The sequence below is a fragment of the Martes martes genome, assembly GCF_963455335.1.
Source record: "Martes martes genome assembly, chromosome: 15".
Taxonomy (NCBI): domain Eukaryota; kingdom Metazoa; phylum Chordata; class Mammalia; order Carnivora; family Mustelidae; genus Martes; species Martes martes.
In genome coordinates, this window is record NC_137903.1 from 28,514,755 (window position 1) to 28,542,025 (window position 27,271).

General features: G+C 54.3%; 1 protein-coding gene across 2 annotated transcripts; it reads left to right on the plus strand.

Annotated features, from left to right (window-relative positions):
- The first annotated feature begins 1,018 nt into the window (after positions 1-1,018).
- Positions 1,019-23,615, plus strand: CSRP1 (cysteine and glycine rich protein 1). 2 transcript variants are annotated; one of them, XM_080825178.1, is made up of 7 exons: positions 1,247-1,330; positions 10,412-10,453; positions 11,877-11,995; positions 17,130-17,298; positions 18,227-18,356; positions 21,769-21,862; positions 22,355-23,615. In XM_080825178.1, exons 3-7 carry the CDS (start codon positions 11,884-11,886, stop codon positions 22,429-22,431), a joined length of 582 nt encoding a protein of 193 aa, XP_080681304.1. In that variant the 5' UTR covers positions 1,247-1,330; positions 10,412-10,453; positions 11,877-11,883; the 3' UTR covers positions 22,432-23,615. The 2 variants fall into 2 exon arrangements, with proteins under 2 accessions (XP_080681303.1, XP_080681304.1); XM_080825177.1 differs by lacking the exon at positions 10,412-10,453 and having other exon boundaries at positions 1,019-1,330.
- Positions 23,616-27,271: the final 3,656 nt, after the last annotated feature.

The window sequence follows — 27,271 nt, forward strand, 5'->3', positions numbered from 1 at the left end:
TGCGAATAATGTCCATCAGCCCTGGACAGTAGGAGATAACAACAGCCCTCAGTTCCCCTTTGACTTAGAAATATAGCGAAGGAGCTACAGGAAACCACAAACTAGAAGATTTTATCTCCCTGAGGCTCTCGCGTCTTTGTTGCTCTTCACATTCCTGGGAACGCCAGCCTCTGGGGTTCTCCATGTTCCTCCAAACCCAAGACCACAAGTCCCTAACAGAGGGCAGTGCTCCTTGCTCGGGGCAAGGAAGGGCCACGTGGGGGTTGGAAATGGCTCGAGAGTTTGGTTCTGCTCCTCATCCTGGGCCTGGGGCCCCTGGGGAGCTCCTTCTCTGTTCTGGAGCATTGGGTTTCTGAGCTGTTCCTGATTCCGAGAAAGAGGTGACCAGGTCTACCCTGGTCGAAGCAGCAGTTGGGCAAGGTGTGAGCCTCTGTGCCCCCTGCCATGCCTGTCACAGGCAGGCGGGAAGGGCTGGGAACTGGGTGAAGGTACCATACCCATGGCTAACTGTTCCAGGGGCAGCTCTGAGGGGCCTGAGCCTGGAGCTTGGAGGCCCAGAGAAAAGCCTCAGAGGAGGACCCACTGTTCAGAACTGCTGCTTTCTGGGGTGGGGCACTCTCCTTTGGGTAGTAGGAAAGATGTGGGAAAGCTAAGGGGACAGAGCTGTTGGAGGAAGGAGTTATATATGGTGGGTCACTGCTGAGAGCTTACAGGTTCCGTAGGATCTCATTTTACCCCCTACAACATCCCTGTGGATTGGACACCATTTACAGACGCAGAGCCTGAAGCCCAGAAGGTCTAGGTGTCTAAGTCAAGGCTTCAGCTAGTAAGTGGAATGTGTCTCGTACACCTTGCCACCAGCACATGCGCATGTAAGACTCCACCCCTACCCCCAAGCCATGCCCTCACCCTTTTACTCAGGCACAAGTTTACCAGGAGTCTGATCTCTCAGCTCACATCCGCATCTGGCCGACAGGAAAACCCCCGACAGGTCCAAGCACGTGCCCCAGGCGCTTCCGCAGCAGCAGCGGAGGGGCGCACAGTGGGTCCGCGTGGGTGCACAGTGGGTCCGCAGGGGCAGAGCTGGCGTCTCCTGCCCACGCCGTCTGGCCGCCCCGGGTCTGGCCGCCCCGGGTCTGGCGGGGGCAGCGCCGCGGGGCTTCGCGCCATGACATCAGCCCTGGTGTGGTGCAGTGTGCAAAGCCCACTGGTTGGCGTGGCCCGGGACACGCCTTCCCCCGAGCGGAACAAAACGGGGCGCGGGCCGGGCGCACCCAGTCGCCGCTTCCGAAGAGCGTTCCCGCCCGCGCGCCGCGCAGCCAGCTGCCAGGTGAGTGCGCCCCGGGATCGCGCGTCCCCCGCCCCCACGGCGCCCCCGGCCCGTCGCACTACCCCCCGGCTTCCCCGGCCGCCCGGCTCGGCTGGGGCGCAGAGAGGCGCGAGAAGGAAGAGTGGTGCGGCCAGGCTGCCGTCCCGGGACTGCGGGAGTGGGACAAACGGTCGCACTTAACCAGAGCAGCGCGTCCCTTTCCGGGAGGCTCTGGGGACCTCCCGGCTCGGGGCGTCCTGGCACAAAGGGCTCCTGCGTGCGCCTGACCCGGGGTGGCCCGGCTCCCCCACAGCCTGCAGGTCTGGCCGCAGAACAATCAGCGATTCTGCGCGCCACTGACTCTCATTGTACCGCAGGGGGATGAGGGCATCCGTGCCACCCCCTCCCTCATCCTCCTGCTCGGGAGGAGAACGTGCCCGCGGGCGGGATGGGGAAACATCTGGCTTCACGGTCCAGCCTGGGGCATCTGTGCCCTGAGCGCAGGTGTCCGTTTTCCCTCTTCCTCGAGATCCAGATGGAAGCGGCAACATTTCACCTGTCCCCGCCCCCAGTCTTGGTGTTAGCTGGAGACAATTATGCGCCTCCCCCACCCCGTCAGTGTTTTGTGGCCTCTGTCCTTGAAGGCTGGGGAGCAAGAAACAAGCTGGTGTTGGGCAAATTTAAAGCAAGTTGCAATAGGTTACTCCACGAGGGATTTCTGAAGCAGGTGCTGTAGCCACTCGCACAGGCTGGGGAGTGTCCTGCAGCTTCTGAGTCCCTGTGCCATTGTAAGCTATCCGGTTCGCGGGTCTAGGCAGGGGACAGTTGCCTGGGCTTGGCCCCTCCCCAGCCGCCTGGGCTCCAGCCACCCGCCCGCCTGCTCCGTGGGGCTGAGTGAGCCGGCTGGGCCTTCCCTCCCTGGAAGGGCTCTGCACTGGGATCCAGCTGCAGTGGTGCCAAGGAGATCCACTGGGCTCCTGCAGAAAGCGTGTCAGGAAGAGGCAGCTGGAATCTCCGTGAGAGATTGCTTGGAAGGCAGACTGGCTCAGTCTTGACAGTTGGGTCTGCCGCTTAACAGACTGGTGACCTTGGGTGCGCGAAGTAACTTCTCAGTGCTCAGTTTCCTTTGGGCATGGTGCTTTGGGGATGGGCGGCAAATGCAGAGCACGACTGTGGTCTCTCTTGTCCTCCCTCTTCCTTCCCCAAAGCCGAGGAGGCTGCCCGTGTTGGCGGTGTCTCAGTCATCTCAGAGTGCAGCTTGGGGGTTTCTCCTGGGATCTGGGGACAGGGGCGCTGAGCTTCCCTGGCTCTCGCTTGGTGGGTGCCTCCTGATGCCTCCTGCAAGAGAGACCGTCCTCAGCCCTCAGTGGCTCTCACCCTGTCCTTGCTGAAGCCAGCCTCGCTTCCCAGGGAATGACCCCTTTGCCTCAGGGAGGATATCCGGGGTGGGGACAGTTAGACCAGGAAGGAAGTTTCTCCCGCAGAGGCAGTGGTGTGGTCCGCCCGAGGGGGAGGGGATACTGCCCAGTACAGAGGGTCTGGGGGGGATGGAATACAGGGGAGAAGCTGAAGATAGGGCTCAGGCCCTCCAGCTCTGCAACCAGGCTAATGAAGTATGGATAACAGGGGTGTCACAGCCTCTGGCCTCTGGTCTGACCCAGGACCTCTCTTCCTGGCCCCGGGTGTTTCCTTTTTGAACGTAAACATCTGCCTCTGGAGCTCGCCAGTGCTCCCTGGAGCCACATGGCAGCCTGGGAGTGTAGGGGGAGCATTGTGGGCAAACACTGGGTGAGTAAAAAGAGTGGATACAGGCTTTTAGCTGAGTGGCCCTGCTGGACACTCCTAAGCCTCGCAAATGGTTTTTCCCTGTGATTAGTACTGAGAACCAGGTGAGGGGGGAGAAAAGACAGTCTGGTCAGTTGTGGAGGCAGCCTTCAAACACAGGCAGACCCCTTCCAAACCCATGTTCAGTCACTGTGTTGTTACTTTTCTTTGCTCGTGTACATTTCCAATTTCTAGATCAGTTAGTAAGGAACTACCTGCCATTTGTGATACACACTTTACAAAGGGCTTTGCCGTGGCTTATAAAGTACTTCAGGAAGATATAGCTTTGCCTTTGTGAATGTGGATGGAGGCAGGGTTACAACTCGTGACCTCTAGGCTCCCACTCTGCTGGATGGCCAGGGAGGAGAGGACATCCCTGGATGTTAGGTTCCAGATCCTAGTGGATATGCTTTCACCAGGTCCGATGCATGCTTCAATTTGCAGGCCAGGTTTGCAGGAAAGAAAAGAAGCCTGGAAAAGAGCCTGCTTGAGGAAAAGACACACACACGCACACAAACACACACACGCACACACACGCACACAGAGCAGCTAGCTGGGGGTAGGGAGGTCGGGGAGAGGGGGTGCTGGGTACCAGGGCCTTTGCCTGTGGTTTCCAGTTGTCAGGAATTTCTCTGGCAATGACGTGGCTGGCCTACACAGCGCCTCAGGAATTCATCTGACGTCGGCATTGAGTAATTGCCATGTATGGTAAAGTGTGTAAATACGGAGGCAGTTAGCATTTCCAGACTCTGGCATTTCCAGGTTTCCCCAGGGCCAGAAGGCAGCGTCTGACTCCTCAGCAGTGACAAAGGAGGAAGGAATAGAAGGTTTGCAGCTGGAGCACAGGCTCAGCCCTGAGCAGGCAACCAGACCCTGACTCTCCACTGTGCCGGCCTGGGGTTCTTTATACAGGGATCGCGGGGGTTGGAGCGTCCTGTGAAGACAGCTGCAAACAACCTGTTTGTATAAGGTCTAAGTGCTAATTTGTTTTTGCTTTTTAAAAATCAATCCAGGAAACATCAGTCAGACCCTTTAGCATGGGACCACGAGCGGTTACCCCTGGACACTGACATCATTCCAGAAAAAAACCAAAGAAACTTGATCTGTTGAGTAGCTTGTGAGACCTATTATAATATTGGGTTTCTTGTAACAGTTTTGAAATATTTTTTTAAAAATCGCAGACCCTCCCTCCCTTCTCGCTTGGTTGACCTTCAGATCCGAGCTCCCAGAGGTGGAGAGCTCTGCTGTAAAAGGGATTACGAGACAAGCAGGAGGAGACAGAGCACTGTACTTGTCAGCTTACAATCATGCAAGAGCCATGGACATAGATGTGGAAAAAGAACACTCCTGCTGGGGCGCCTGGGTGGCTCCGTGGGTTAAGCCTCTGCCTTTGGCTCAGGTCATGATCCCAGGGTCCTGGGATGAGTCCCACATTGGGCTCTGTGCTCAGCCGGGAGTCTGCTCCCCGCCCCCACCACCCCGCCTGCCTCTCTGCCTACTTGTGATCTCTCTCTCTCTCTCAAATAAATAAATAAAATCTCAAAAAAAAAAAAAAAAAAAAGAACATTCCTGCCACAGAGAGAGGGCTGAGCTGGAGCGACGGTCAAGTTCCAGGGTACCATGGGGCCTAGAGTGATCATAGCGCAAGGAGGCCACTTAGCTTCTCTAAGAGGCCAGCCATGGGCAGGATTGTGAAGGAATCATCTAGTGGGCTGTGTGAAGCTGGGGATAAACTGGCATTTCTTTATTGACCATTCATCCCCCTCCCAGTGACCATTACTTTCAAGAGAGTCTGTTTCCTGGGTTTTCAGGTGTCACTTTAAGGTGTGGGTCCTGAACCCTGATCAGCAGGGAGCCCCTCCTTCCCTCTGCCTCCTTGGCTCCTCTCTTGATGTGGGGGTGTGGAGGAAGAGGCTGGGCGGCGGGGTTGGATGGGATCACAGCTCTCCTGTGTGCCTGGCCAAGTACCACACAGTTCAGGTAATGTGAGCCGTGCATTTCTAACTAGACAAACACCTGGCGGGTCTCTACCAGACCAAGTGGGTGGGGACGTGAGCCCTGTGCCCAGAAGTCGCTTTTTGACCCTAGGGAATAAGAGATTTGGGAATGGGAGAGATGGGATTTTTCCACTGGAGAAATAAAGACATGGAAGGGTTTGTCAAATCAGTGGTTTGAGGAGGATCCTTCAGGCACTTGTGGCCAGTGGTGAAGGATTATGCATCTCTGAAATGGCTCCTTGGACTTGAAACATGACCACACTGTACCCATCACCTTGTCCCGACTTTCATGACATTTGTGAACAGGAGGGCCTGTGCCTTTCTCTCCTGCTATGTGAGCCGCCATCTTGAATCCCTCTTCTCAAGACTAAGGATCTGAATATAGTTCTTAATGGGACAGCTAGATAGGAAGGTGTGGACAGCTTATCAGAAGAAGCCAATCCTTCCAGCCAACCCTAAGGATCCTGACTTTTTAAAAAAAGATTTCATTAATTAATTAACTAATTAATTAATTAATTTTAGTGGGTGGGGAGGGAGAGGGATGGACTCTCAAGCAGATTCTTGCGGGGCTCAATCTCACGACACTGAGACCATGACCTGAGCCGAAACCAAGAGTCCAATGCTTACCTGACTGAGGCACCCAGGGTCCTGACATTTGAGGTGAATAGCTGACCAGCTGTTTCTAGCCATTCAGCAGAAAACTCAAGCCCTCTTCTCTCTTGAGATCAGCAACACGGCGAAGTAGGTCAAACCAGAACACAGACAGCAATGGCCCGTGGGAACGGGAGTCTCTGAAACCCACCAGGTGGATGATGTGATTACAGAGGATAGCAACGCTCCTCCACCACCAAGAACAATACACACAAGAGCTTGGTGTTAAAGACACAAGCCTCTGCTTGCATCTCAAGTCGCCAGGGGGGAACTAAATCCCAAAGAAGGGCAAGTCACTCGTCTTGTTCACGGGGCTGACAGATGAGTCAGGAATTCGTGGTCCCTATTTGGCTTGTTATTGTGCCAGCCTTGCTGCTTCCAGATGTGGACTAGCTGGGAAGGACGGCCGACATCTGGCCCCACAGCTGGTGTGAAGCTTACCGGGGTCAGCCCTGTCAGCGGTGCGCCTGGCCCTGTGCTATCACTTCCGCACCCTCTCATTGCCTCCTCAGAGTGGCGGTCTTAGGGAGCCAGTGTATGGGCCAACTTAGAGACTAGAAAATTGAAGCTCAGAGAGGAAAGGATGTTGCTCAAGGTCATCATTCATCCAGGAATGGATGAGTCCAGACCCACTTTCCTCACCTGAACTCTCCCACCTGAACTCAGACCTGGGGAACTTTCCTCCTCAGAGTCTCCCACAGGGCCTCGGAAGCCAGACCTTGAGAGGAAGCCCCTGCCCCTTGTAGGGAAGGAGGTGGCTAGGGCTCCCTCCAGCTGAGACTCTTCCCTGCAGGCGGGTCCCCTGGGGGGGGTCCTCCTGGGGGCAGAGGGAATGGAGAGCCCACACACAGGGGGAGCCTGGGGCCCTTCCAGACAATGAACAGTCATTGTTGTTGTTTTTTTCCCCAAGGTGCTGGAGTCCTTGTCCCTTCAGCGGGCTCCTGAGAGGAGACACCCCCCTCCCCCAACATCATGGCCAGGCTCGAAGGAATGGGGCAGCCCAGAGGCATCCCAGGCAGATTGTCCTCACTGGCTGGTCCTTGGGTTTCACCCATTCTCCGCCCATGTTCCTGATTCCCTGGGGCCCTGCTGGATGTGGGCCCCTGACATGGAGCCAGGGAGAACAAGGAGAGGCCTGTATGGAGCTCTGGGTCTCCCCCAGAGGGAGAAGGCTTTGTATCTGGGAACAAAACACTGCTTGGGACTGGCTCCCAACCACATGGTTAGGGGAACTTTCCTCCCCTAGGGGTATTCCTAGGGGCATGGAGTGTGGCCCCTGCTAGCCCAGGGGGTTGGCAAGGGAGGAGAGAGCCAAGCATCGGTGTACCATGTGCCTACTGTGGGCAGCTGCTCTTACATAGGATGGGGCGACAGCCTGACAGTTAGGGTGACAGAGGGCCCAGAAGGGGCTAAACCCACATAGAAATCCAGTTCCGTTCTTTGAGCCTTGTTTTCCTTATCTGTAGGTTGGGCGTGTATTCCCCATCTCCAGGTGGGAAGGAAGGGATTGTAGACCTAACCTGGTGATTAGCAGGCACGCAGTCGGCGGTAGCCTGTCGTTTGGGGAGCCCTCGCTGTGGGTGTCCCGGGGGTGTTGCCTAGTCATCTCCTCTGAGGCAGAAGGGAACCTCTGTGGCTCCAGATGGACACACCTGTTTTTCCAGAAGCTTCCCAAACAGAGCTCCCCTCACACGTCACAGTCTGTCCTTGAAGCCACCCCTGCAGGGGAATGGGATGGCCATGGTGGGCCCCTAGGGCTGGGCATGGGAATGTGTCCCCAGGGTCACTCAGTGGAGGGTGGCTGCCTGAGTAGAACTGGGGTTCCTGCTGCACGAAGGGGGGAAGGGTTGACCCTGCGGCAGACAGCAATACACAGGGCTCTTCTCACCAAACCGCCCCACACATCCTAGGGTTTGGCAGCCCTGAGCTCTTGCTCGACAGGGCAGCTGGCCCCTGGCATCCTCGGGGCGGAGTGGAGTGAGGGACTGAATGGTGGGGCATCAGAGGCTGGGGCTGGCGACTGTCCTCCAGGATCTGGGAGCTCAGGCCCTGTGGGGGTTATCTGAGGAAGGCAGAGAGAAGTCACGTGCTGTCAGAGAAAGCCTACCTTCGGGCTGCATCAGTGATGCACATAAGCCTGAAGGGCTGTGGTCGGTGCAGAACCTGCAGAAGGGGAAAGTGACCTTACACAGTGGTCCGTGGCCCATGAAGACCTGTGTGGGAGAGAACAGTGGACCCCAGTCTCAGCCCTCCACCTGCTCACAGCCCCTGCCAGGCATTCTGGGGGCAAACATAGCGGTTCAGTCACCCACCCCGATAATGGGTGAGGTGTGGTGACAAGAGTCGCAGAAAAGGAAGTGGAGACTGTGCAGGGGAGAGTCTCAGGGTAAGGGGTGTGATTATTCTCGGGCAGCAGGGAGTCACTGACGGTTTTTGAGCGGGGGAGCCCTCCACAGAAAAGATCTGGCGGCTGCCTGGGTATGGAATAGGAAGGAGTTTCCAGAAGCAACACGACCATAATTGCTGTCTCTCTAGGGATGCATTCGGCTGTAAAGTAATGGGCTCAAAACGTAGAGGGAATTTGTTGGTTTGTTTAACTGGAAAATTCAGAGATAGACTGACCTTTAGGTTTGGCGGACTTTGGTGGCTTAATGGTGGCATTGCAGACTCAGTTTCTTTTGTCTCTCAGCTCTGTCTTCCCTGCTGTCAGCTTCATCCCAGGACTGCCCGTCTCTCTGGGGAAGACAACCTCAGAGCTCTCTCCTCACTGGGGGAAGAGGGACATGCTTCCAGGAAGTTCTCTCAAAAGAATGGGATGCTTTTTCTTCCAGAGCTCCCCAGAACTGCCTTCTCCTATTTTATTGGTCTGAAATGGATAGCTGGCCCATCTTTGAGCCAATAACCTTGGTGGCTTAGGTTAGGTCCCAGCCAGGTGCCATGGCCGAAAATCAGGGTAGTTGCCAAGGAGCGGGTGTGTATGGTGTGGTGTCCTCTTCAAGGGGCTGCACGAGGGAGAGGTGAAGTCTGGGTTAGGGTGGTGGGAAGAAGAATGGAGAGGAGAGTCTCAGGGGCTCAGCACTGGTTTTGGGGGTGAGTGGGTAAAGGGAAACACACAGTGGGTTGCAGCTATGGGAGGGGGAAGAGCCCATCGACATTCTCAGGAATGGAATAATTCCTCTGCGATGGAGAGAATGGTTGTGGTGCCATGAGCAAAAATGGAAAAGTCGAGAAAAAGAACAAGTCTGAGGAAAGGCAATGGGTTCAGGTCCCTCATGTTGAAACGGAGGCACTGGTGCGCCATCCCAGTGGAGATGCTCACCTGAGATTAGATGTGTGAACCTGGGCTCAGGGGAGAGGCCAAGGCCAGAGGGGTATGGAGGTTCTTGACAGAAGGGGGGCCAGGATGGGACCCAAGGGAGCCCCAGCATTTCAGATATGGGAGGACGAAGCATGAAAACATGCCTGACAAAACCTTGCTGAAAATCCCTGTGATCGTTGTGCTATTCAAGCTCCAGTGACCGTGACGAGCCAGCACCCCCAACGCCACTTTCCTTGCTTGTCAGCCTGCACACAGTGACTGAGCGCCTCTGCTGGGTCCCAGCCCCTGCGAAGATGCCCTGCATAGGGAACTTGGCCATGACTGGGGCTTTCAGTATCAGAGCGCCCTTCCCTCATTCCTCAGCTACTCCCTGGACACCTGTAGGAACACCTGTCCCGGGTGCTGTGTGGGGTGTGCAGACTCCATCGTGAACACGAGCTAGACCTTGAGCTGAGGCCTGTGTCCACGATCAGATGGGATGCTCTCCAGCAGTGAAAACCATGTCTCCTTCTGTCCTTGACATTGATTCTAGCTGCTACTACCAGGAGGGTGGGCTCTGGATAACGTAGCCCTGTTTTCAACATTTCCTGATACAAACAACTGGTGAGTTTTCTCCATAGGCTCCTTTGTGTCCTGAGGCAACAGCCAACTCTGGCACCGTCCCCCTTCCTTCCTAGCACCCCGCGTCATTCTAAACTCGCCCCATCTGGGCTACTTCATCCCCCCGTCCTGCACCTGTGGCGCCTGTACCTTGCTCGGGACCCCGCCCTCCGTGAACTTCTGTCATCTTCCTCCTTCAGTCACATGTCTGTTGAATGGATGAGTGAAACAGAAGGAGAGACGCTGACCCCATCAGCGGGGGGCGGGGGGGTGTCTCTGCTCTCCCAGTTCCATGCGCCACTCTCTGGCCCATCAGGACCAACCTGGAGCATGGCCTCTCCTGCATTCTTTGGCTCCTGTGTTAATAGCAATTCATAAGGGCGCCTGGGTGGCTCCGTTGTTAAGCGTCTGCCTTCGGCTCAGGTCATGATTCCAGGATCCCATGATCCCATGGAGCCCCGAGTCAGGCTGCCCGCTCAGCGGGAAGTCTGTTTATCCCTCTGCCTCTTCCCATCCCCCAACAAGTGCTCTCTCTTTCTTAAATAAATAAATAAAATCTTTAATAAATACATAAATAAAATCTTAAAAAAAAATAATTAGCAAACACTAACTATAGGCCAGGCACTGTACCATGCCTTTGACATGCCAGACCTCATTTCATCCCCAGAAAGAATCTGTGAAGTAGCTATTGCTTTTATCCTGGTTTTACAGATGCAGAAATCAAGGTTCAGAAGGACCAGCTACCTGTGCAAGGTACACAGAGCCAGCGTGTGGGGTTCAGAATTGGACTCAGCCTGACTGGTATCAGGACCTCAACTCAGAACCAATACCTAGAGCATCTCAAAGTTATCCTCAGCATAGCTGCTTTGGACTCACCTGGGGTGCTTATTGAAAGTCCAGACTCCTGGGGCACCTGGGTCGCTCAGTCGGTTAAGCATCTGCCTTTGGCTCAGGTCATGAGCCCAGGATCCTGGGATTGAGGCCCTCAGATCCCTGCTCAGCAGGGAGTCTGCTTCTCCTTCTATCTCTGCCTGCTACTCCCCCTACTTGTGCTCTTTCTGTCAAATGAAATAAATAAAATCTTAAAAAAAAAAATCTAGATTCCTGTACTTCTCTGAGGTCTAGGGTGGTACTGGTCAATCTGATTTTGCAGTGCCCCCGGCACTCCTGATTTTTTTTTTTTTGGATCTTATCTATTTATTTGAGAGAGAGAATGAGCAGTGGGGAGGGGGCAGATGGAGAGAGAAGGAGAAGCAGACTCCCTTCTGAGCAGGAAGCCTGATGTGGGACTCGTACCAAGACCCTGAGATCATGACCTGAGCCAAAGGCAGCAGCTCAACCAACTGAGCCACCCAGGCATCCTCTAATGCCTGCTTCTATTGGGCTCTAAGGCTCGAGAACTGTGCCCTGTGTGCCTACCCACCCTCCTGCTTAAAAAAATTTCTGGTTTTATTGGTGAGCTTTTTCTTACATATAAAGGAGTATATAATATCTTCATGTATGGTTCAAAGGATAATTGCAAAGTGAGCCCCCATGGGACAACCACCCAAGTTAAATAAAGTCAGCGCCTTAGCAGCCCCTCTGGAGACCCTCTCTGCCCCCCCCCCACCCCCACAGCGGTGGGCCTTTCCCTGTCTTACAGGTAACAAGTGTAAGAGAATAGTTTGTGATCATCTTCCCTTACTTTTTCTTCATAACTTCTCCCCCATGGGTTCATCCCTTGACAATGAGAATTTTGTCTGTGAACCTGCCACAAACCATCTGTGTTTTGTGAATTCTAGTGCATCTGCTCCTTTGGCTCCAACGAGCCTCCGTGAGATCCGTCCCTGTTGATACGTGTAGTGGAGGGTTCCATGTCTTGCTTTCACAGAGTCCTTTGAAGAGCCGGTATCTTATGCTTGTTTATACCATCAAGAGTTCCCCGCCCTGGGTTGGAAACACAGCAGTGGCTCAGTGACTGTCTGTTGTCAGCACTGGCGGGAAGCCCCCCAAGTGGCAGTGGGAGAAGGATGTAGAGAGCCCTCAGGAGGAAGTGCCTTGCCAGGGTCGGGGTGGGGGGGACCCCACAGGTGCTCTGCCTCCCCTCTTGCCATCCTCGGTCTGCCTGTGGCTCTTCCGGCACGGGCAGTCTGGGTCTCCAGCTCCCTAGAAAACTAATTCCCATGTCTGGGTCCAGTTTCAGGATGCCGAACTGGGGAGGAGGCAAGAAATGTGGGGTGTGCCAGAAGACGGTTTACTTTGCCGAAGAGGTTCAGTGCGAAGGCAGCAGCTTCCATAAATCCTGCTTCCTGTGCAGTGAGTATGCGCCGCGGCCCAGCTGCTGTTGCCGTGGGGATGGGGACAGGGGCCTGCCCCTACAGGCTGGGCCTGTCAACACCCCAGGGGATGGGCCCCATGGGATGTAAACAGCTTGACATTTGGCTGCAGCACAGCTGGGGCGGGAAACACTTACAGGCCTCTTTGTTCCGCTCAGAAGCTGCTTTCTAAGGGGAGGAACTGGCCAGAGCTGGTGGGGGTGGCAGCCGCTCCGGGGCGGCTGGGAGCCAAACTTCCAGACTTACTTAGGGAAACTTTCCACTCCCCTTTCTCTTTCTCTCCCTGCCACAATGCCATCATTTAAGAGGAAACCACTTTGGGTTCCTAGTTTTACCCAAATTTGGACCCAAATGATCCCTTGTTGAAGGGTGACAGAGGCTACTACTTTATGGGGACACGGAGCCCAGAGAAAGAGCGGGGTTCTCCCTTCTTCCGCCCTCTGGGACAGCCTGGTCACCTCCCTCACCTCCCATTTTGCTCCGGCAGCCTGGGATAAGAGGAAGATGAGCAAGCAAAGTTTTGACATCCACCCCCAGTAACCCGGAGCAAGAGTGGCTCGAAACACAAGCCCAGACAAGTAGGAAATGGGTCAACAGACAGCAAGCAGCTGGGAGCTGTCAGGTGGTTCCAGGGGTCCTTGACCTGGACAGTGTTTTCAGAGCCCCAGGAAGTGGTGCCTCCAGGAGGATCCCATCCCCCATTTCTAAATGATCGGATGCACTGTGGTCAAAGCGGAGGGTTCTGGTCAGAGGAAGAGTTTTCTGTGAAGGCGGGCAGAGTTGGAGGCAGGGGGATGTCTCAGTGAAGCCCTGGGTTTCTGGATCCAGTGGGTCAGGTTTTGAATCTGAATTCGGGTTTGGGGATCTACGTGCTGATGGGCAAGTTACTCGGTTTCTCCCTGGTTGAGTTTTCTCACGATTACAGGGGAGTTAGTAACACTCACCTCATGGGGTTGTTGTGAGAATGAGCAGAAAGAAGCTTGGAAAACGAAGTACTTAAAACGTAATTCTGAATGTTCGATAAATGATAGACACCGCCCTGATCACACGTGCGTGCAAGTGCGCACACATATGCGCACACACACACGCACAGATACACGCAAGCTGCCGAGGGAGCTGCAGGCCACACGGTGCAGTGACACGGAGGCCTCCTAGCCTATCTGAGAGATCCAGGAAACGGGGTCCCGTCTATCCCATGTCACATGAAGCAGAGTTGGGAGTGTCCATGGCCACTTTGTTCCCAGGTGATTTGTGGTCCTGAGTAGGAACAGATGGACCAAGGGTCACCTGGTCCCTGGATGTTCCCCACAGCTCCGCCTGCTGCCGGGCCACCCAGCGGGGAGCCACCCAGCACAGGGCAGCAGGGCCCCCCTCCCCGCCCCGGCCTTGCACCCTGAGCAGCCGGCCGGAGTGGCCACCCAGGGGCTGCATCTGGTGAACAGGAGCGAGTGAGCCCCAGCGGGGCCTTGTTGGCCTGTAGCCCACGGAGGAGGCCACCGACAGCAGCCTCTTGTTAGCGGCAGTTAACTCCACTTAGGAATTTTCCAGCCGTTTATTTTTTCAGAGGGCTCAGCATTGGCTAGGAAGAGGGTCCGGGCTGCTGGGGTCCATAGGGCTTCTGCCTTTGCTCTCCCATGTTGCTTAATCACTACAAGGGGCCACAGCTGAGAGGCCTCAGTCCTGCTTGAGGAGGAGTGGCGGTTGGTCGTGGTTGGGGGAAGGCAGGAATTCAGGGAGTGGCGTAGGAAGAAGGGAGCAGGCCTGGGGCAGGGTGTGAGGGGGTGTGGAGGATTAGAAACACTTGTGGAAAGTCAGGCTGGGGAGCAGGGCTGGGGTGGGAGGGGGTGTTACGGAAGTAACAGCCATAGGGAAGGGTCTCGAGTCTCCCTGGGGGCTCCGGGCCAGGGCTCCCGGGTGTCTGCGCTCAGACATGTCCCAGCAATCTGGTGTCTCCACAACTTGCTGATTCCTGGTGTCAGAGGCTCTGAGCACACAGCCAGCTGTTGTTGATTTGTTTACGAATGGAAGGAACATCCTTTCCCTGTTTCAGAGGAGTGGGTGGTAACTGTCCAGCTTGAATTAAAACATTCAGAATGACCCTGATAATCAAAGGATGTTCCTTCCTAAGTTTCTTCGGAAGGCTCTTCCCTTCCTAAGGCTCGCAGAGAATGGGCCTGGGCGGCATTCCGGCCCTAGTCCCTTTGCTGGCTGGGCCTCTGACCATTTGGGTCCTTGGCTCTGGCTTCTCATCAGCATGGGACCTACATTCCCTTTCCTGAGGGCCTGGCACAGACAGGTGAAGACGGGATGATGTAACAGAGTCAGGGAGAACGTCCTCTGCCCTGGGCTTGGCCTTTGACCTGGAATCGGGAACAGAGAGGGCCTGCAGTCCAGTCCGGAGGTCTCAGCAGGGGCAGCCAGCTCCTGCCAGGAGGCAGGAGATCTCAGCTATGCAGCTGGGGGCCGACCCCCCTGGCTTCAGGCCCTTCTCTGAGCCGCAGCCAGCTCCCTGCGTCGGGGTTGAGCAACCAGCCCCATGGAAAGGTAGATGCACTGTTTTCCAGAACCTCAGAGTGCAGGGGAAGCTCCGAGAAGCCCTGTACACCGTCTGACACCAGCATCTCCTCACCCACAGGCTCAAGTTTGCTGTCAGTTTTTCACCCTCTTTGTCCCACAGGCTTGGCCTACCTGAAAGGGACCTTGACCGGCAGCAAACAACCAGGTCTGGGAATCAGGCTTGGTTCTGACCTGGCCCAATTACATGAGCTTGAACTTTTTTGTGGGGCTTGCTTTTCCTTCCAGAGGAATCCCTCTCTGTTTTGGGATGGGGTGAGGGGGCTCTGACCTCTCACCTGGGACTGCCTCTTGCCCATATTTCAAAATAGCATCAGAAGGCCTCACCAAGCCTGTGGCGTCTGGAGGGACATTTGTCCAACAAATGCATAACTAACCATACCTAAGACTTTTTTCTTTTTTTAATCTTAACGTTATTTGGTAGAAGTTTATTTAGGACTTCATTCAAAATTCCCCTCAGTCGGGTCTTCGGTAGAACCTCCAGGTGACCAGACTACATTGCCTGGACGGAGGTGGAAGGGTGGGGGGCCTGGGGAAGGTGTTGAAGGGGGGCCGTGGTGGGCAGGAGGGCCTGGGGGAGGCCAGAAACTGACAGGGTGGTCTGGACATAGGATCTGGAAGTCAGGGCTCGGTTGGCACTGCCAGGAGCCATCTGGAGGTTAATGACTTGTAGGCCCTGCTGTCTCTTCTGGGCCAAGCTCCTGGGTCTCCAGAAGAGACCTCTGTTTCCCCAACTCCTCTTGTCACTGCTTTCTGCCTTCCCTCTGGTTTTGGAATTTCCAGTTCAACTTGGGTCTTACGGGAAGCAATTCCAGGCCAACTCCTGACTTCCCGCCCTAGAAGGGAATGTTGGAGCCCTTGGCTTGTTGTTCCCTCTCCCTCCTTCCCGGGAGCCAAGCCCCAGGGGAGGTGGTGGGAAGTTCCATATTTGGGCTGCCCAGAACACTGGAATGAGGTGAGGATCTTAAGGGCAGGACTAGAGGGTCCTTATTTAGTCTGAAGTGTGCAACCTGGGGCTCAGGGTGAGAGAGGAGCTGGCAGAGGGCCCGACCCATTAAAGGCAAGAGGATGGCTAGTTGCAAGGAGCTCAGCTGAGAGCCTTCCCAGGGGGAGGTGTGAGGCGTGGCTTCTCTAGTGGTTTCTCGAGGGGTCCCTCTTTAGAAGGACATGTTTGAGGATGTGGTCCAGTTGGGCACACCCAATCTCCATATGGAAAGAATATCATAGAACCAAATTGGGATTGTAGGATAAGACATAAGCAGGTAGAGTGAGGAGGGGTCTCGAGAGAAGTAGGTGGGGGCTGGGAGCATATGATCTTTTGAGGCCTGGGCCTGTTCTTCCTCCTTCCTTGTGTCCTCGAGATACTAACTTTACATAATGCTGATAAGAGTGGCCAACATTTATTACGCATCTACTGTGTACAGGATATTGTGCTAAGGACTTTACGTGTAAGATCTTATTTAGTTCTCCCAACCGCCTTTTGAGGTAGATATTATTGTCTGCATTTACAAAAGGAGACACTGAGGGGCGCCTGGCTGGCTCAGTTGGTAGAGCATGCAATGCTTGATCTTGGGGTTGTGAGTTTGAGCCCCATGCTGGGGTGTAGAGATTGCTTAAAAAAAAAAAAATTTAAAAACAAAACAAAAAAAACAAAAAGAACCAAATGGAGATGTGGAGGCTAGAAAGGCAAAATAACTTGACCATCACACAAAAGTCACATAGCTGGAAAGAAAGAGTTGAGATTTGATTCTGAGCAGTCTCACTGCACGTGACCCCAGGCTCCAAACCATTTCACTCTGGATGGCTGGGCACAGGCCCCGGGACAAGCCCAGGAAGGTATATGGGACTCACAGGCTTTCCGAAGCTCATCCCCTCCTAGTTGCTCATACCCCAGGAGTCTCGGTTCTTCCTATGGCAAGCTGGTTCTGAGATCAGAGCCTCCAGATCTTGGTGTAATTAGCATGACCTGCATCTCATTTCAAGGCCCATCGTGCTGGGTACTTGATAAATATGCAACTTTTCTTTTCCTCTGGGTGCATGCTTCACCTGCAGCCCCACCCCGGTCAGTCCTGCACCACCCCCGCCCCCCCACCGGCACACAGGGATTGTTTCTTCAGGATTCCATTGTTGGAGGCAGGAAATCCCGGCCCTTCTTCTTTCCTTTGTTTTTTCTTCTCTCCTATTGGGCACATGGTCTCTGTTGAGCAGAGCCAAAGGCCTCAGCAGGGTTCCTGTGGCTTAGGATCAGCTAGGCTGTCGCCTCAGATGAACTGTGGGGTGCACTACAGCCTGGCGAGGTGTGAGGGTGGAGGGGACGGAGGAAGGCATGTGTGGGCTCTTGTGAGAGGTGGCTCGGCCGGCATTCCTAGAATGGGGCCACGCAAACCCCCTCCCTCCCTCTTCCCAGCTCCTTGGCCATCCGACTTCCATTTCCACGCTGCTCCTGGAAGATTGGGGTCTGGAGAGTTTCAGCCGCGGGGCGTTTGGGGGGCAAGCAGCTCGCCCCGATGTCAGCTCACCGTCCTCCCTTCCCTCCCCAGTGGTCTGCAAGAAGAATCTGGACAGCACCACTGTGGCCGTGCACGGCGAGGAGATCTACTGCAAGTCTTGTTACGGCAAGAAGTACGGCCCCAAAGGCTACGGCTATGGGCAGGGTGCAGGCACGCTGAGCACCGACAAAGGGGAGTCTCTGGGCATCAAGCATGAGGAGTGAGTACAGACTCTCACCGCCCCCTTCCTTGAGGTCTGTCCTCCCACCCCAGTGTCACACACATTTGCAACCACTTTTGGTTCAGCCGTGAGAGGCTCAGAAAGCCATTGATTTCTAGGGAAGTCCTACAGTGGCCCACTGGGTGTCGGGCCAACGAGAGGAGCTGAGGGTCCACTGGGGAATAAAACAGGTGAGGTTCCTCCCCGTGTGGAGAGTGCAGCCTATGCTTTCATAGGGGTTAGAGCCTAGAGGGGCCCCAAAAATCACTCGGTCCAATGTCCTCTTTTCTCAGATGAGAAACCCCAGCCCAGTCTCAGTGGCTTGGCTGGGGGTCTCATGGGCGCTGAGCCGGGCTCAGCAGTAGCAGCACTGGTCCACCTGCCTCTTTCTCTCGCCATCTCTCACCCCTGCACTACGGGGCAGCCATCTTCCTTCCTTGGAAATACAGCAGGGTTTCACTGGTACTCACTGACCTCTGACCTGTTGAAAGAGTGGCTGTTGGCAGTCTGCCTGGCCAGCATCTTGACCTTGGGGAGAATGGGCAGAAATGACAGATGAGTGAGCACATTTTAGCCAAGGTCATTGCCCCAGAGGGAATGATTTGTCAGCAGATTTCTCCTGGAAAGAATCTAACAGGCAGGCTGCAGGAATGGGGAACAGAGGAGGGCAATTCTTAGCAAATGAGCTGCTCACTGATGCCCGTGTTTTAACTCCGTGGCGGGAGGCAGCAGATTGCTTCAGGGAAATCAGCATGTTGCTGAGCCTGGGTCTGTCCATCTGTAAAATGGGAGAGGACCCTGGAGGCTCTGGCTGGGAGAGTCGCCCCCTAGTGGGCATGAGATGAAGGCGGTGTTGTGCCCACACGGGGCCAGCCCCACTCGACCCCCTCCATGAAAGTCGTCTCACCGCATGTCGTTGCCCATGCAGGGCCCCTGGCCACAGGCCCACCACCAACCCCAATGCCTCCAAGTTTGCGCAGAAGATTGGCAGCTCTGAGAGGTGCCCTCGATGCAGCCAGGCAGTCTATGCGGCTGAGAAGGTGATCGGTGCCGGGAAGGTAAGGTGGCTTCTGGGGAGATGGGCTGGGGGGAGAGGGGCTGGGGAGACACCTTCTTGAAATGTGGGTTCTAAGACTTTGTATGTTGGACCCTGGATCTGATCAAGGGAGCCTGAGTGCTGGGCTTTAACTCCCTCCCTTCTAGGGAAGGAGTCCCTTCCTTGTCCCCGTGGCTGCTCGTCCCTATGCCTTCCAGTCTGCAAGGACTGAAGAAGTCACACATGGGCTCCGGGGACAGGTGGCTTGGTCAACATTCTTTTTCATGAGGATAACAGGCCTGCCATTGATGAAACTGATTATTAAATGCATATGTGCAATTTATAAGGAGTTGTAAAGATCAATCTGTTGGGTTTCAAAGGAGCCACAAAATTTTGTGGGAACATGTCTCTTTCTGGGAAGAAGATCCACAGTTTCCATCAGATTTTCAAAAGGATTAGTGATCCCCCAAATGTTGAGAACCACTGGAAAATCCATATACATTCCATATTGTAAGACCTGGTCTGTGGGAAACCCATCCATGTACCCCCAGGGCAGAGGTTTTTTAAGATTTAGGGCAGATCAGAGCCTCCCAGGAAGCTTTTGCAAACTATTTGTGACTGCCAAGTATGCCTTTCCCCTGGGGACCCCCAGCCCTAGAGCACAGTAAGAATCACAGTAGCGAGCCCCCATCCCGGTGAAACGCTGCCTCCCAGAGAGGCTGCAGTGGGGAAGAAGCAGGAGAAATGGCAGTCCCAGATTAGCGGTCAGAGAATCACAGAAGGAGCATCCTCAGTCTGTGGCCAGAGAGACCCAGATGGAGGAGTGACTCGGCCAAAGTCACATAGCAAGCATCGGGAACAGCTGGGCCAGGAACCTGTCTGCAGCTCTTCTGGTTTTGGGTCACGGCTTTCAAGTCTTCTCCACCTTGAGGAAGGGGCCCACGACCAATGGACGGGGAATTGACACTTAGGCCAGATCATCTAGACCATAGCAAGCTCTTATTGTAGTCTTTACAGTCATGGTTGGTGATAGGTACTATTATCCCCATTTTACAGGTGAGGAAGCCGAGTGTCAGAGGCATTAACTTAATTTGCCCAGATCTTCCAGCTAGGCAGTGGCTAGGCTAGGAGGCAAGCCCAGGTCCCTCTAACTTGGAAGCCTGTGCTCTTACCACTCTTAACTCTGCTTCAGGCCTCTTAACCTCTTTGAACCCATATCCACAGCTGTACAATGGGAAATGAGAACCCATTTCCATAGCTTCATGAATCCTGGAACCATGACTAAGACCGTGGACCCTAGGGGTGCCTGGGTGGCTCAGTCAGTTAGGTGTCTGACTCTTGATTTTGGGTCAGGTCATGGTTTAAGGGTCATGCGATCAGCCTACATCCGTCCCCGCACTCAGTGGGAGTCTGCTTAGGATTCTCTCTCTCTCTCCTTCTGCCCCTCCCCCTGCTTATACTCTGTCTCAAATACATAAGATCTTCAAATGACTGTGGAAAAAAAAAAGAAAAAAAAAGACCTTGGACCCTAGAGAACCCTTAGTTTTGCCACTTACTAGTTGTGTGGCTTTGGGCAAATCACTGAACCTTTCTAAACTTTCCATCTGCATCTGTAAAGTGAAGCAAATGACCATCCCATCAAACAAAGCTGTTTGGCAGAAGAAAGGAGAGACTGTTCTGGGGTCCCCAGGGCAACCCCCCCGGGGTGTGCTCAGGACACTTTGCCATTGCTGTTACTGTTGGTGCTATTATTACTGTTATTGTGTATTTTGGGGAATTCTTGTGAGGTCAAAATGATGATCCTTGCCATGAATTAAGTGACATGAAAGCAGGAGATATTAATCTTACTTTGCAGTTGGTATCTTTTGTGCTCATTGTGTCTCACTAGGAGATCCGAAAGTTATAAAAATAGCTGAGAATCACTGTGTCCATTACCCAGACAGGGTCTAAGTTAAGCCTGTAACTCCCGAGGGGTGAGGATAAGAGAATTTTGTATTCTAGCAGAAAAGGCCGGGAGAAGCTCCCACCTCTCTTCGGCCTTGGCCAGAAAAGAAATATCGAGGAACAGAGGTGCTTTTGGGTGCTGAATGAGTGAGCAAAGGGATCCAGGGTGTGTGGAGGCCCGGCAAGGCCCCGTGAGGCGTGGGTGGCGGCCGCGTGCGCTTCAGCCCTGCCCCAGCCTGGAGAGCTGGCGTAGCAGCTCCTGCTCCACAGAGGAGGAGGCAAAGACTGGGACAGAGACGGAGATCTGGGCCCCCCCACCTCAGCTCTCCGGACCCTGCTGTCCCTGAGGCCTGGGAGGAGGAGCCTGTGCGCATGGGTCGGGCAGCCAGGAAGTCTGAGGGGATGCAGCTTCCTTTCTCATTATCCAGCCCGGGCTGTGCTGAGGGAGTCTCTTTGACCTTAAAAGGCCTTGTTTTGTCTGGCCTGCGCGCTGCCTGCCCCTGGCTTTCCTGGTTTTGCAGAGCTGGCCATACAGCAGTGGCTTAGCCGGCTCAGTGTTGCTAATGGGAGCGGGGTGCTGAGAAGTCTTCGTGTCTGGGCTGGCTCCTGTCAAACCTGGGCCCACAAACCTGGGCAAACCTGGGTCCGCTTCTTCCCCAGCAGGGTCTCAGCCCTGTGTTGCTCCCAGGCTCCTCTTAGAACCCCAAAGGGCCTTCTGTGGCCCCTGGAGAAGCTGTACTCCTCAGACCTTTCCCTGCTGGGTTCAGTGCCCTTCACAGAGCCCTTCTCCTTCCAGAGTAATATTCCACACGATGGCCTCAGGGCCTTCTCTGGGCCCCGGCACTTGCCGGGCTCCTTACCCTGCCAGAGCTGCCTAATCCTCTCAGCTGCCGAGCGAGGGAGATACCAGCAGACCACTCTGTGAGAGGGAGTGGCTTCCGGGCAAACAAGGAGCCCAGTTCTGGAACGAATCCCAGTTACAGCAGCCCTTGCCGTGCCTGGGCCCAAGACGCGTGTATATGCGCGTCTCGGGCCCATTCTGCAAGGTGGGCACAGGGGTCTCCCGGAGGAGGAAATGGTGGAGGCTGTGTGGGTAGTAGTTAGCCGTGCCAGGACGAGTCCGAAGCCCATGCCCACACCTCCGATCCACAGGCGGGATGGGTCTGGAGAAGGCCTGTGCCGGCCTGTAGGGGGACAGCTACCGCGGTGGCCATGCCACCCCCTCGCCTGCCCTTTGTGGCGGAGCTGGTGCCATTAACCATCCAGCCATAGCAACACGTGCTTGGAGATGGCATGAGGTCGTGTGTGGTCCGTGGCCTGCTTCCTCCACTGTCTGACCCCCGGGCCACGTCCTCGCACAGTACCAGCTGAGCAGACTTCGGAAGTGTCTCGAACCCTTCCACTGTTCTTACGTCAAGGGGAATGGGGCTGTGGGGTCAGGGACACCCTCTTTCCTGGTGGCAGCCTTAACTGTTCCCTTCCCGCTACAGTCCTGGCATAAGTCCTGCTTCCGGTGTGCCAAGTGCGGCAAAGGCCTCGAGTCCACCACCCTGGCCGACAAGGATGGCGAGATTTACTGCAAAGGTGGGTGGTGTCACCTCTAATGCGAGGGTTGAGAAGTCTGAGGGGCTAGGGGGCTAACTAGTTATGCCCTTGCTAAAAGTAAACTGATTCCTGACCTTGGGGTCAATGCCAGAGCTTCTAGTGTGACTCTTCACTTTACAAATGGGGAGACAAGCCCAGAGGGAAAAGATGCCTTGGCCAGAATCATAGGGCAGATACGGGCAGGATGGGGCCAGAGCCTGGGTTCCTAACTCCTAGCCGGATGCCTTGATGGCAGATAGGGCTTCTCCTGTAATTTCAGCAGCAGGGAAGTAGATATAAGGATATAATGTGGAGCCAAGGACCTCCTCACTATTGGGGATTGGGGTGCTACAGAGGTGACGGGCGCTGAGTGGATTTTGCTGCCCCGAAGGCCTGGCCAGGTGCCCCGGGTGGAGGATCTTCGGTGGGAGGGCGCTGGGAGGTGAGGCCTGGGGGAGAAGGAGCTGGGCCTCACCCCTTCTCTCTCCGCAGGATGCTACGCGAAAAACTTCGGACCCAAGGGCTTTGGCTTTGGGCAAGGAGCTGGGGCTTTGGTCCACTCTGAGTGAGGCTGCCGCCGTCCACCACACACTGCCCACTCCCGTGCTTCTCATCGCCGTTCCCTTCCCAGCAGCCTTGGCGACCTTCTGGATTCCTCCTCCCTCTCTCAGCCCCGCCACGCATCACTAATGACTTGAACTTGGGTGTTCGGCTCCCTTTGGTTTGGAGTCTGCCTGAGATCCCACTCCTCTAAAGGGCTCCCTCTGCTTGGGACGTGACACCATCACCAGCAGGAGACCTCAGTGTTTTAGTGCAGGTGGGACTGGGCCCGTCTCCCCACACCCTGCCCCACAGTCCTCTGTTCTTAGCCTGTTAGGCTGAGTGTCCATCATCAACCTGCCAAGATCCGTGAGCCCACGTCTCGGATCCCAGAGGAGCAGTAGCCCCGGGGGGAGAGGGAAGCAGGACCAAGATGCGGCAGAGGAAGCTGGTGGTTCATTAGACCTGAGATTCTCCTTTGTGGGTAAGAGGGTGGGCTTCTTGGTGTCCCTCAGGATAGGCCTGGGGAGTTCCAGTTGGGGAGTCTCTGTGGATGCAGAGGGCACACAGACAGGGCCATGGACTGTAGGGGCCACTTGCCTCTCTGGGCCTCTTCTCTTTGAGGTTGTAGGGACCTGGTGTCCTCCCCCTCGGGGTGAGGAAAACAGCCCAGGTCTGAGGACCCAAAGTCAGGGTGTGGTCTGACCTCCCCAGGCGTCAGGTTCCTTGTTTGGCAGGGGCCCCAGTGAAACACCTCCCAACACACACTTTCATTTAACAGTGGCCCAAACCTGATGGTAAATAGCTCTGCCCCTAACCCCGGTCCCGGGGCTGTGGTGGCAGCTCTTCCCCGTCCCAGCACAGACCAGGCCAGTGCTCTATTCCTGCCACTCCTGCTTGACCCTTAGAGTTGGAGGGAGGCACACACGGCCTCAGTCTTCATCTGGACACTGCTTGCCTATGTGCCCGGTCCTCAGGACCTGCCTGCCCACTCGGGACCTTGCCCCGGCCACTCTGCCCTTCTCTGGCCACATCACCCCCCATCCCTTCCAGGCCCCAGGTGAGGAGCAGCAGGAGGAAGGGGAGGGGCTGGGCCTCGCTGCTCCCAGTGACTGAAAGGACTATCGTACGCGGAGGAGTCACCCGGAAGGGCTGCAGGCACGAGCTGTGTTCAAGCTGACTTCTCACCTGGTCAATAAAGGTCTTAGAACAGAACTCTGGTGTCTGGATCCCGTGTCTGTGAGAGTACAGCTAGCCACCCGGCTGGGAGGGAGCTTTCCTGGAGCCATCAAATTGGCAGAAGTTCAGGTGGAAATATGGTTTTTCCTGTTTTTCTAAGCACTGCTCACTTTCTAGATCCATTCTAACCGAACCACACTGCCCCGAGTGATGATTTGACCCGCCCAGTCCCACTGCCCTGCCCTGTCTGGCAGCCCCTACTCCCATACCTGGGTGTGAAAACTATATGAACTTTGCTATTTGAGGGGCTCAGCGAGGCCCCAGAGCTGTACTCAGAACTTCTTCCAGCTTGGAAAACCCCAGAGTGGGAGGGAAACTCAGCCAGAGGAACTTTTCACATCACACCTAGAAAGTTTACTTCTGCCCAGGAGGGCTGGAGTGGAGGGGTCCAGCTCAGCGCGCTGTGTGGTCCCGGCCCTGGCTGAGTCTGTTCTGGCTGCTCTAACAATACCATGGACTGGTGGCTTATAAACAACAGAGACGTATTTCTCATTGCTCTGGAGGCTGGGATCATAACGCTGGCAGATTTGGTGTCTGGTAAGGGCCTGCTTTCCTAGTTCACAGCAGCCACCTAGCTGCTGTGTCCTCACATGGCAGAAGAGACAAAGGAGCTCCCGGGAGCCTCTTTTATGAAAGCCCCAATTCCATTCTTGAGGTCTTTTGCCCTTATGGCTTCATCGGCTCCTTCCTCCTAATGCCATCACATCGGGAATTGGGTTTCAACAGATAAATTTGGCTGGGGGACACAAAATTCAGTCTATAGCATTCTTCCCCTGAACCCCCAAATTCATGTCCTTTTCACATGCAAAATACATCCATTCCATCCCAATCACCCCAAAGCCTCATCTCGTTCCAGCATCAACTTCAAGTCTAAGCCCAAAGCCTCACTGAGCGTCATCTACAGCAGATATAGGGGAAGACTCCAAGTACGAGTCATTACAGGCAAATTTCCTCCCCAGCCATGAACTTGGGAAAAAACACGTTCTGTGCTTCTCAAATACAATGGTGGTGTTAGAGGATTTTTTTTTCTTTATTGCCTACAGGTCTTGGTCACACCTCTTTGAAACATGAAGAGGTAGACCAGAGGAAGAGTGGTGGGCAGCAAGGCAAGGTTTATTGAGTGATAGTACAGAGCTCCCAAAGAGGGAGAGGACCTTGAGAGCGTTGCCAATTTGGCCTTTAGGTCTAGGGGTGTTTTTTTTTTTTTTTTAAAGATTTCATTTATTTATTTGACAGAGATCACAAGTAGGCAGAGAGGCAGGCAGAGAGAGAGGAAGGGAAGCAGGCTCCCTGCTGAGCAGAGAGCCCAATTGTGGGGCTTGATCCCAGGACCCCGGGAACACAACCTGAGCCGACAGCAGAGGCTTTAACCCACTGAGCCACCCAGGTGCCCCTGGGTCTAGGGGTTTTTACAGATTGTGGGCAGACTGTTAATCTGATTACTCATTCTTGCGCCTGTCACCCAATCAGGTTTGTATCCTCTACCTATCATGTGGGAAAGGGTGGAGAGCTCCTTCCATCGGCGGTGTAAAATCCTTTTAAGGGTGGTTTCCTTTTAGGGCAGGAGCCCCTTGTCCCTGCCTATCCTCCATTAGTGGGACACACTAAACAGTGGGACACACACAGGATAAACAGTTCCTTTTTTTTTTTTTAAGTAATCTCTACACCCAACGTGGGGCTTGAATTTACAACCCAAGAGTTGCATGTTCAATGGAATAAGCCAGCCAGGCACCTCAGATAGGCATTTAAAAAAAAAAATTTTTTTTTAAAGGGGCGCCTGGGTGGCTCAGTGGGTTAAGCCTCTGCCTTTGGCTCAGGTCATGATCTCAGGGTCCTGGGACCGAGCCCCGCATTGGGCTCTCAGGGAGCCTGCTTCTCCCCCCCGCACCCGCCTGCCTGTCTGCCTACTTGTGATTTCTATCAAATAAATAAATAAAATCCTAAAAAAAATTTTTTTTAAAGATTTTATTTATTTACTTGAGACAGAGTGAGAGAGAGAGCATGAGAGGGGAGAGGGTCAGAGGGAAAAATGGACTCCTGCTGAGCAGGGAGCGTGATTCGGGACTCAATCCCGAGACTCCAGGATCATGACCTGAGCCGAAGGCAGTTGTTCAACCAACTGAGCCACCCAGGTGCCCTCAGATATTTCCAGTCTAAAAGGGAGAAATAGGAGAGAAGAAAGGAGTGATGGGCCCCAAGCAAAACCTAATGAGGCAAATTCTATTAGACCTTAAAGCTTGAGAAGAATCCCCCGTCTTCTGGACCCACTGGGACAGCAACATCACTTCCATGGCCCAAAAGGGTGCTGCCTACGCCCAACTCTGCCAGGGCCCTACCCTATGCTGACTCCTGGTGGCCCCATTGTTTAAAACCTAGGTGGAAGAAGCCATGGCCCCCAAGCCCCTGTACTCTGGGGTCTGTGATGGAAATGGCAGCCTTAATCATCCCTGGATCACCTTCTGGGGCATTCTACCATTGTCTCGAATAGCACTTGGCTTCTGCTGACATGGCTGACCCGTACTAACCTTATCACAAAGTCACTCGGCCACACCCTTGATGTTTTCATTTTTTGCAGTATGGATAGGCTGAGAATTTCCCAAACCTTTAAGTTATGCTTCCTTTTTGCTTAGCAATTCTAAGCTTTAGGTCATTTCTCTCTTCTTGCATTCCACTGTAAGCCCTCAGAAGGAGCCAAGCACACCTTCACCACTTTGCTTAGACATCACCTCAGCTAGATACCCAGCTTCGTCGTTCATGAGTTCTACCTTCCACAAAACATTAGAATATGAACACACGGAGCCAAGTTCACTGCCACTTTATAACGTGGATTATCTTTTGCCCAGGTTCCACTAACATGTTTCTTATTTGTTATCACGATGGCCTTTACCATCCCTATTTTTACCAACATTCTGTTTGTAATTATTAGTCATTATTCTCTGAGGTGACTGGGGCTTTTTCCAGCTCTCCTTTTTTCGAGCTCTCACGAGAATGTCCTTTCAGGTCCCTTCACAGCAAGGCAGGTGTTTTCCTAGCAGACATTTCAGAACACTTATCGCCTCTATCCATGACCCAGTTTCGAAGCCACTTCCATATATTTAAGTACGTGTTAGGGAAACACTCCACTTCCTGGTTCCAGTTTCTGTTTTGTCAGCGAAATATCACAAATCAGGTGGCTTATAAACAACAGAAATTTATTTCTTGTAGTTCTGGAGGCTGGGAAGTCCAAGATCAAGGTGCAGGCGGAGTCAGTGTCTGGTGAGAGCCACTTCCCGGTTCCTGGCCATCTTTCTGCCCTGTCTTCACATGGTGGAAAGGAGGGAGAGCTCAGGCTTCTCTGACAAGGGCACTAATCCCATTCTGGAAGGCTCTGCCCTCATGCACTAACCACCTGCCACAGGCCCCACCTCCTAATACCTCACCTTGGGGTTTAGGATTTCAACATGGCAATTGCGAGGGGGACACAAACATTTAGTCTGGGGCTGGCCCCCACAGTCTACCCCATGGAAGGCTGACCTTATTTGAACTCTTAAATAGAGTTCATCTGAGGGGTTGCAGTGTCCTTCATCCTAGGGATGCCAACGAAACACCAAGAAGCAGAGACTTTAACAACAGGTCCTGTATGCATAATGT